General features: G+C 38.4%; 1 protein-coding gene across 4 annotated transcripts in view; it reads right to left on the bottom strand.

The window, feature by feature from the left end:
- Nucleotides 1-1,285: 1,285 nt before the first annotated feature.
- The window catches only part of ZFX (zinc finger protein X-linked), a 41,242-nt gene continuing 32,645 nt past the window's right edge, over nt 1,286-9,882 (bottom strand). For 2 of the 4 annotated variants that reach the window (XM_054581162.1, XM_054581160.1), the window contains exons 4-8: nt 9,107-9,256; nt 8,745-8,888; nt 8,245-8,397; nt 7,568-7,708; nt 1,286-6,730 (exon numbers count right to left, since the gene is read on the bottom strand). In XM_054581162.1, the coding sequence (XP_054437137.1) occupies nt 5,547-6,730; nt 7,568-7,708; nt 8,245-8,397; nt 8,745-8,888; nt 9,107-9,256 (1,772 nt within the window). In that variant the 3' untranslated portion in view covers nt 1,286-5,546. The remainder of the gene's footprint in view (nt 6,731-7,567; nt 7,709-8,244; nt 8,398-8,744; nt 8,889-9,106; nt 9,257-9,882) is intronic. The other 2 variants (XM_054581163.1, XM_054581164.1) reach the window with 2 other exon arrangements.

The raw sequence follows: 9,882 nt of genomic DNA, 5'->3' as shown, positions 1-9,882 counted from the left end.
GAAATCATGCAATAAAAATAACCTGCAAGATTTCCATCTTTGTATAGTTAAATAAATTTGTCCTTTAGAAGTTACTTTTCTGAAGAAAAATCAAAGCATACTGCCCTGGGAGAAACAGGAACTAAAGCTTTGAAATCCTGTCACAAGAACTACCCCAAGAGGGGCCAGTAAAAGTCAACAGGGGAAAATGAACATGTAACTTGCAAGATGAAAGATACGCAACCTCACACTTTGCTAATGGGCTAATGCCAGAGGGCCATTCAGAGCAGGACTAACCCCTATAATTTCATGAGCATGGCATAAGGGAACTGTTCTCTGCCTTCCCAGTCCCGGCCGGGGAGCCCTGGGGACAATGCCGTAGCCAGCCTCGCCCGCTTGCTCTATTTCTTCGGTGGGAAACCAAGCCGTCTCCCTACAGCTCACAGAGGAGAGGGTGGGCCCCACATCTTCAAATGACTAGGTCTATCGGTCAAGGCCTACAATGGAGGAGAGATTCGGTCTCTGAATCTCCCATGCCAGCTTTACTAAATGAAATCACTCAACTGATGGTTTTTTGCATCTATTTCCAATGTGGTTAGAACCCAGAGGGACGGGTATAATTAGAACCTCCAAAACCCCAACAGATGGCTTTGCAAGACCTCCCCTTATTTCAAAGCAGCCCAGGCAAAAGGAAATGGGTTCCGCTTTTAAAGCCAAACACAAGTATGAAGGAAAAGCAGAAACTGGCCTCTCTTGGAAAGCAAAATATTGTAGTATAGTTCTAGTTAACTACTCTGCATTTTTGTCAATGCGTTTAGGTATCTCTGTGGTAATTCACACCATGAATGAATAAATGTCATCTACAGGTTTTCTGTAGCAAAGTATCCTAATGACTTTAGAGTATCAGCAGGTCACTACGATGCAAAATCCCTTGTGTTCGCAGATACCAGCAATATACGTGATGTGGGACCATGTGAACAGGAAAAATGAAGGAGAATCATTCTTGAGTTTCACCTCAAACAGGCTAAGAATTTTTTTCATCTTAGAGGTCATGAAAGTGATTTTAAAGTCTGAGCAGGTACAGATCCTACACCTATATGGAACAGCAATACCTTCATTGGTGCTAGAAGTGCGGGACTACTGAGGGGTCCCGTCACTTCCAGCTTACACTGTGCTGGGAATTTATTAGCTGTGTGATTTAAGTTTCCGCATTTCCACGGTGCGGTGTGTGTGCCTTTGTCTATAGCCAACACTCCACTAGGGTAACGTAAAACAAAATAGGAATTTATTTACAACAATAGCAGATGTCAAAAATAACAAGAACAATATATAACAAATCCAAGAATTATTTTATGAAAAAGGCAAACAATATATACACAAGACAAAACAAAACCCAGAAGGGCAAACTTAATTTTGACCTTATCGAAAGTTACAGAAAGTGGCAAAACGGGTTTTCAAATATGAATTACTTAAGTAACGCTGGGCCAATTAATTAAACACATACACACTTTTCAGCCCTTCTACTTCATCTTCCTCTGAGTTCTATTGCCTTTGAGGAGTGTAACTTAGGGAGGTCATACAAGATTTATGAAACCCAGGCTATTTACTTGTGAACTAAAGGATTTACTTATTGACTGGCAGGCTCACACTTTAAGGGGTAGACCCAAGGAATAAAATGTGAGTCCCATTTCACCTTCAACTGCTCATTTCTGGCTTTTGTGTGTATGTGTGTCGTTTCTAATCTTTGAAGTTCTTCAAGTGCTCTAAAACAGTGTTTCCAAAACTTGAACATGAATCAGAATCACTTTGAAGGACATGTTAAGACACAAGATCACTGGGTCTCGAGCCTAGTTTTCCGACTCAGTGAGTCTGGGGTGGGACTGAGAATTTGGCAGCATTGAAAACCACTGTTCTGAAACAGCACCCTTTTAAGATTTTGACTGGGCATGCTTTTCTTTATATGAATCTTAGAATTTGTGGGAAATACAGGAAATTAATACTGAGACTCCCAGAAAACAGAGCAATACCTGTTCTGACCGCCTGGAGATCGCAGGCTGGTATGATGCTATCTGTCAGGCATTGTATTGCACCGAAGTTTCTGAGCATGCTATGATTTTTCTGATTTATGGCTCTGGACAGTGACATTCACCATGTCCTCTGGATAATTTAACTCCAGTTTTGATCATTTACTGTCTCAACTATTAGGCACACACTTATTCCTACAGTTCAAGATCAGCAGTATCTCATCTTTAAAAATCAATGACTCAACTCTATCTCATCCTTTTTTGAATCCTGATCACTTTCACCTACTTCCTGATTTTTATTATGACAATGACCATTCTCTAGTATGTTAGTGTCTGCCAGGGCCCTCCAACTGGGGACCAAGGGGTCACCTTAGGGCAGGGCTACTGCTGTGGAGGCGGTGACAGTCCCCACTGATTCGATGTGCTACAGATTGATACTGAAATGAACTTTAAGTGCTCTCAAAACCCACTTTATGCAAGGGAAGTTATCTCAGGAATTGGAGATGCTAATAAAACAAATCCTTCATGAAGATAAAAGAAAAAAAGAATTTCAAGGATTTGCTCATCAAAGGACTCACCAATCACCTCTTAACTTCTCTGAAATATTACTTGCAAATTCGCAGGGCTGAAATATTATCAGCATTTGCATTCAACTTACAAAATTCAAAGCAATCAATTTTGAATTCCACTGCTGCATAAAGGGAATTAAGAAATGGGGAAATGAAAATAAGCCACTGCTTTTGATGTTTATTAGGTTTACAAAAACTGTACATTTTTTTCCTTAAGAAAAAGCATTAACTTAGTACTGGTATCAAATAGACTAAACATTCAGTAACAGGAAAATATTCTGATTTTTATTTTTGCACGTTATTCTCAAGTACACAATTACAATAATGTCACACATCCCTATATGATTTTCTTTTTATGTATTTTACTTTTTTTACAAAGTGTACAGAGGGAGGGACATACAATATTTAATAGGATATTTCTACAGAACAATAACTTATATTATGTCCTTGTAAAAATCTGTACCTCTTTAAAACATTTAACTGAAACAACCATTTTTTTTAGCTTTGCTAATCAAAATTGTTTTAAGAATTAAAACTAGGTTGTAACTAATGTCAATACATAAGTGACTACAATTTCATTTTCTCTTTATACAGACAAATACATTTTATAATATTCACTTGACCAAACCCTTAAATACCTTTTAAAGGTTTCAATATTGTGCTTTAAAAAGAAAAGAACTGTGTATGATTCCAGACTATGTAAGAGAAATATAAAGTGTGTAAAATGCTGTGTTCTTTATCTTTCAGTTTATTTAAAAAAATATAGATGACCAATTATTTATATTTTCTGTATTAATTTTACAGAATGTTTTAAAATTAATGAATTTCTGGTTTCATATAAGTGTTTTACATTAATCTGGGAAAAACGAAAAGTAAGGGAGATTGTAAAGGTTCTCACAAAAAAACAGACAGAGCTTTCAAGAATAGAACTGCTACAGGGCAATGAAATCACACAATTTTAAGTTACTTTTTTTTAAAAAGCACGTTATAGAGGCCAAGAGGACACAGGAGTCCCCACTCGGACAGGCCCAGGCCTTGGTTCTGACTGGCATGCAGGCTGGAGTTCATACCAGCTTAAAGGGCTGGATTTAGAACTGGACTAAACCAACCCAGCACTTCAAAGGCTTGCCAAACACCTAATGCTTAGATTTCTAACCCTACAAACTCTTGAATACAGTTATCAACGACAAAGAGAAAGATGAAAGAGAAAGAGGATGGAGCACCATAATGAAGAGGCAAGGCAGCTATCAAGTGGGAAGAAAAGTCCTCAATCTCCCACGATGTGCCAGGTACTCGTATGTGCTGACAGCCAATTTAAGGACCCCAAAACTGTCTTCTGTTCCCCAAAGTGTATCTGAACATAACCAAATTCTCATTAACTGCGTTCATTTTATGAGTCAGAAGTATTTGCTTAAAAAAAAAGTCAACCCTCAAAGAAGAACAAAACAGTGAAAGACTTGGTGACATTCCAAATAAGGCCTCAGATTTTCCTCATGCACTTAAAACATACCTTTATCTTATGTTCTACTCAAAGCCAACTTGAGCGTTAAGTTTTTGAAAGTTTCCTAGCTATAACTAAGAAATAACAGAGTAGGCTGAACTTGAAAAGTGTAAATCCTAATTAGCACCCAGTCTCTGGTACGTGGAGCCGCAGCTTCCTGAGTCTCCCTTGCTTGGTGACACAGAGTCCTCGCAGGGGCCTCTCAGAGAGAACTGAGGAAGGTCTGTCTGGATACTCATTAGCTTTTCAGAAAAATATAAAGGCATGGAGCTGAAATTGTATGAAAACATTCTATCTAGAAACATCTTAACATCTATTTTTTCAATTACCAAAGATATTTAAAAGAAAATACCTTTACTCTTTAAAAATACTAGTGTCCTTATTTTCCTTCTAATTCTTCACCTGAGTAGTCTCTCTGAAGAGCATGATTTACAAAATGCTCTCATACATCCCTGCATCTTTCATGTTATTGTAAATTTAATACTTTTCATTATAGATTTTAAACAACTACTACTTGGGGTTGTGTGTATAAATATGTAAAATAAGCAATACACACAGATACATGTTATATATATATATGTGCATATACATAATTCAGGGTACATTTACATATATAAAGTTGCAAAAGATCCTAAGAGCCACGAATTACCTCTAGGAGATTCCAAAATGCAGTCCCCAATAAGTCTCATTTGTAGCACACAACCATTCCAAGACAAAGCAGCACAGACAAAATAATCAAAATACAACAGGATCAAGCAAAATTTTTCAGTTTTCTAAAACTTTGCTATGCTGACAAAAGATGTAAATACTCCAAAGAAAGCCCCCCCAAAGTATATTTTGTCCGCTGAACAAAATGAAAAGTAAACACAAACCCAGCCACTGTTCTTTACTCAGCAATGCCAGGGATGCAAAAGCTCAAACGGAAACTTTCATTGTCATGTGGTCTGAAAAGACTAAGCAAGACAAGTAAATGACTTCCATGTTAGCCTAATTAGACCTGACTGCTAAATCTCCCATTTATGTTAGTAGATGTCTCTGAAAATTTTATTGTGAGAAATTCATGGGGGAAAAAATAGTTACTCTGAAAGTAATCATGTTGACTCAATCTAAAGTTACCCTAACTTTAAGTTAAATGCTCTTAGAAGAGTACCATCAAGGTAAGCAAGGTAAATATTTAAATAAATACAAAACTAATAAGATAGGAAATTTTAGTACAGAAGCAAGGTTTACTTCATTAAAAGCAACTTGCTTGTTGCTGCTCTTCCCCATTGATTAAACAAACTGAATAGAATTCAGAACACACTATTGAACAAAACGTAAAAAAAAAAAAAAAAAAAGTCAACTAGAAGCAATATTCTATTTGTACACAGCATAAATCAATATACAGTATTGTATGTGAATGAGACTGATTGGCTTTACAATGAATTTTCTGCTTCAAGGCCAACATCTCCACAAATGTCTGTAGAAGTATTATTAGGGCAGGCCCACTTCTTTATGATGCCGCATTATGTGCTGGTTCTTCTCTGAAGGTCTCCGGAACCCTTTCTTGCAGTACTCACAACGGTGAGGGTAGTCTTTCGTATGAATGGAAATAACATGTCGTTTAAAGCCCGAGGCATCTGTCGTGCTATACTCACAGTATTCACACTGATACACTTTCCTGCCACTGTGTGTCTTCATATGCTTTTTAAGCTCATTCTGTTGCCTAAATCCCTTTCTACATCTCTTACACCTAAAGGGAAGATCTTTCGTGTGAACCGAGAGAATATGGCGACTCAGAACAAATGGATCTGCAATCTTAAAGTCACAATGTCTACACTGGTGCATTTTTTTACCCTTGTGGGCAGCCACGTGTTTCTTGAGTTCTGAAGGCCTGTGAAAGCCTTTGTCACACATGTCACACTTATGGGGGTAGTCCTTTGTGTGAACTGAAATTATGTGTCGTTTCAAATCACTTGAGTTCGAACTCTTGTGGTCGCAATGCACACACTGGTGTGTTTTGCTTTCTTGGTGGATAAGAGCATGTTGCTGCACCTCTTTGGTATCTGAGAAAGTCAGAAGACAAATGTCACACTTAAATGGCATCTCTTTGCTATGCTTAGTTTTTACGTGTGTTTTCAAGTTAGAAGAGTCTGCAGACCTATATTCGCAGTACTGGCATTGGTAGGGCTTCTCACCGGTATGGATTCGCATGTGCTTTTTGAGCTCTGACGGGTGACGAAAACCTTTACCGCACTCCACGCAAATATGAGGAAAGTTCTTGCTGTGGACGGCCAAAAGGTGGCGATTCAATAATCCTTGTTCAGCTGTTTCATATTCACAAAATTTACACTTGTACATTTTATTGGCTCCTTTTTCCTTATGCACCATTTTGTGAGTAAACAAAGCCCCAGCATGAGAGAAATGCTTCCCGCACTCATCGCATTCGATGGCCTTCTCCGTCTTGCTGGTGAGCTTGTGGCTCTCCAGGTGGTTGTGTAAACTTATCTTCTTGTTGGTAGTGTAATCACAGTCAGTACAGCGGTACTTCTTCTTGGCAAGGTGTTCAGGGTGGTTTTTCATGTGCCTTTTCAAAAAACCTCTTGACTTAAACTTTTTCCCACAGATCATGCAAGGATAGACAGTCAAGGGATGTCCATCAGGGCCAATTATTATTGCTAAGAAAGGAAAAGAAAGGGGCATGAGTGATCAAACCAAGTTCTGTTTTGGTTTCTTCAAGAATTTAAAGGGTGTGTTCAGAACATTATTGGGAAAGTACTCCTAAGTCGAGCTATTTGCTCCTTAACCTTGCTTTTACCATTTTTCAGCCTAAGAGACACAGCAACCTTGTCATAAAGAGGAACCTGGCCTGGACACTTCATTATGACTATACCAGCCTCACTCCCTCCAGTTTAAAAAAAAAAATCAATGAATAAATATGGAACTTCCATCAACTAGTGATTAAAGCAATTATCGATTGAGAAATCAGTGGGAAATTATTCATAGAAATAAAGTTTCGTAATCGCAATTTCTGCTTTGGTTATTCCAAAAAAACATAATTTATGTCAATTTAGAGTAAAGCTTAAATACGCTATAAAATTTTTGAGATGCAAATGAGCATACAAGAATAGATAGGAGTATGTCACATGAACGGAAGGACCTGTCCTGCTGCTCTGTAAATCATGCCTCCTTTACACTGACATAATCAGATTACTTAAAAAATATTAGTTTTTAATGCTTGTAACATATTTTAGGGATTTCTTTTCATTTCCACATAAAATCACCCAAGTTTTGAAATTTTTCATTCATGCTTAATACATTCCCTATTTCTTTTTATCCAAGAAAATCATTCATGAATATCACTGAATTCTTAAAATTATATTTTCAACTTCAATACACAAAAGCTACATGTGGTCTAGCAGCTAAAATGCCATCACAACACCTCTGTGGATACATAGTAGTTTCATCTGAGAGCTCGCAAAGCAAGCTGCGCTGTGGAACTCGTGTGCCCTCACCTGTTTGGTACTGCCTGGAATCAGGTCTTCTCCTTTTCTTTGGTTTTTGTTTAGCCAGTCTGCCGAGCCCAGCAGACTCATCTATGTGCAAGAGGGCACTTGCAGTGCCATTCCGGTTTTCAATTCCATCAGAATTATTACCTAACGATGTGCATTAAAAAACAAAATTATACTGTATTATAAATTATAAAGAATTAGGGATTCTTTATTAACTACAACAATGAAAAGTAAGCCATGATACTCATGAATGACAGAAATTCCCCATTCCAGGTAATGGGTTTCATGACCACATTCATTATAGCGAGACCGGAAGAAATGGCCTAGCTTCGAAATCTAAAAAGCACACGAAAGCATTTTGCCCCATGGACTCCCTTGCCGTCTCCCAAAACTGAAAAGGTACGGGCCAGATAAAATCAAGATGAAAAGTTTCAGCTTGAAAGCCTGTGTACTTCTTGCAACACTTCCTTCTATGTGTTAGACATATGAAGGAAAGTCCTGTTAAAAATAAAGACAAAAAGTAGACTTTATAATCTTCCTCTACTCCTGTTCAAATCAAACAACCCTTACGGGTTACTGGCATTTCAGGTTTTGGAATTCTAAGACCACAGAAACTGTTTTTCAATCATGAATTCACGCTCAAACACCAACTCAATCTTAGGAGCTGCTGTGCGACTTACCGTAAGCTGCTGCCCACGCTATTGGCATGAAGGTTTTGATTTCACTGTCATCGATTTGCTGTTCGTGTGCGGCAGCTGCCGCCGCTGCTGCAGCAGCATCCTCTTCTCCTACAATCACTTCCATATAAACTTCATCCGCAATTTCTGCAACATCTAAGTAGAAAATTATATAAACTTTTATGACAGGCTCACATAGATCATAGGAAAGAAGATACTGTCATTTGAATTCATTTAATGGACAAGCAGAAAAAAGGCTCAAATGTTACATACCTAGAACATAACTTTCACGTAGTAAGCACTCAAATATTTAAATGAATCATTCATTTCTTGGTTTTCGCCATAATTTTTTTTAAAGCAACATTCTAAGCATACATAGTAAGTCACTGATGGTTTCCTTGGAATACGGCAGCATAATAATTTCTACAATAATGCTACTTGTTTCCTTTAAACACTGGCCATACAGAGATCAAATTTTCTCCCACAAAAGGCCACCTACTTACTTAAATCTTCATCTTCTTGTTGAGAATCATTGACAGTCATATAAACCATCTTTTCCCTTGGCACACGAATACCGCTATTCTGATCAAGCAGTTCCACTCCATGGTCATTCTCAGGCTCACTCTCCACAATGTCTACAGTGCCACCTATCAGGGAAGATGACAGCTCCAAGAATTTACGTGAAAATTTCATTTCCACCTATTTCACTTAGCACATTTCACATACTTTCCTACTGCTACACTGGAATCCTTGCTTAAGTTATCTTCAGAAAAGTTTTCCAATGTTCTCAATATAACCCACCCAAAAGCAATCAAGTTGAAGTGTTTGGGTCAGGATGTGTAACATGCTGAAGGTGTCCTCTTACCTAAGTCATCCTCTCCAGGGTCAGCTTTAAAAATGTACACCTTGATGACTTCAGGGCAAGTGCCATCCACTTTACAAGGATCAATTTCCGACTCTGCATCCAAGGTCATTCCAGAGGAACCATCGTGTTCTATTTTGCCAGCATCATCCACTAAAAAGAGAGGAAACACATTACAAATATTAGGTATTTAAATGTTACCATTTTCAAAACCTTTTTTACCAATACAATCTTTAACTGAGTCACATAAAATTGAATGATTTTACCTAGACAGGTAGACATGTGGGGCATGGTGGGAAGTGTGGCCAATGGCTCAGCCAAAGCCTGGTCATGGAGGGCCTTGTGTAACCTGTGTAACCTGTGTAACCAGGCACAGCAGCTCTGACCTGATCCTGGCAACCTAGAAGTTCCTCAATCTGGTCAGGTGTCAAATTCTTTTAGGGAACTTAAAAGCATAAGCCAGCGCCCAGCAGTTCTACAAAATCACAATCTGCAAGGTTGGGGCCTGATATACAGACAGATTTAGAGGTAGCTTGCCCTAGGGATTCTGATCAGAATTTTGACCACCTCTACTGTAGGTTATGGGACACTTTTAAGCCAAGCAGTGATAAGGTGAGATCGTCATTTTTGCTATGCCATGCTGGCCTTGAGAAAGATGGATCCAAAGGGGTTAAGATATAAAGCAGGGATACCACTTGTGAATCTACTGCAATAACGCAGGTGACAGAGGCTGAGGCCTTGAATCAGGACAAAGACAGGACAGATGTGGAAGAGGGCTG

This window comes from Pteronotus mesoamericanus, unplaced genomic scaffold, assembly GCF_021234165.1.
Source record: "Pteronotus mesoamericanus isolate MK-2021 breed Mesoamerican mustached bat unplaced genomic scaffold, CSHL_Meso_final contig_65, whole genome shotgun sequence".
In the NCBI taxonomy this organism is placed as follows: domain Eukaryota; kingdom Metazoa; phylum Chordata; class Mammalia; order Chiroptera; family Mormoopidae; genus Pteronotus; species Pteronotus mesoamericanus.
This window is presented reverse-complemented; position numbering and strand designations above follow the sequence as displayed.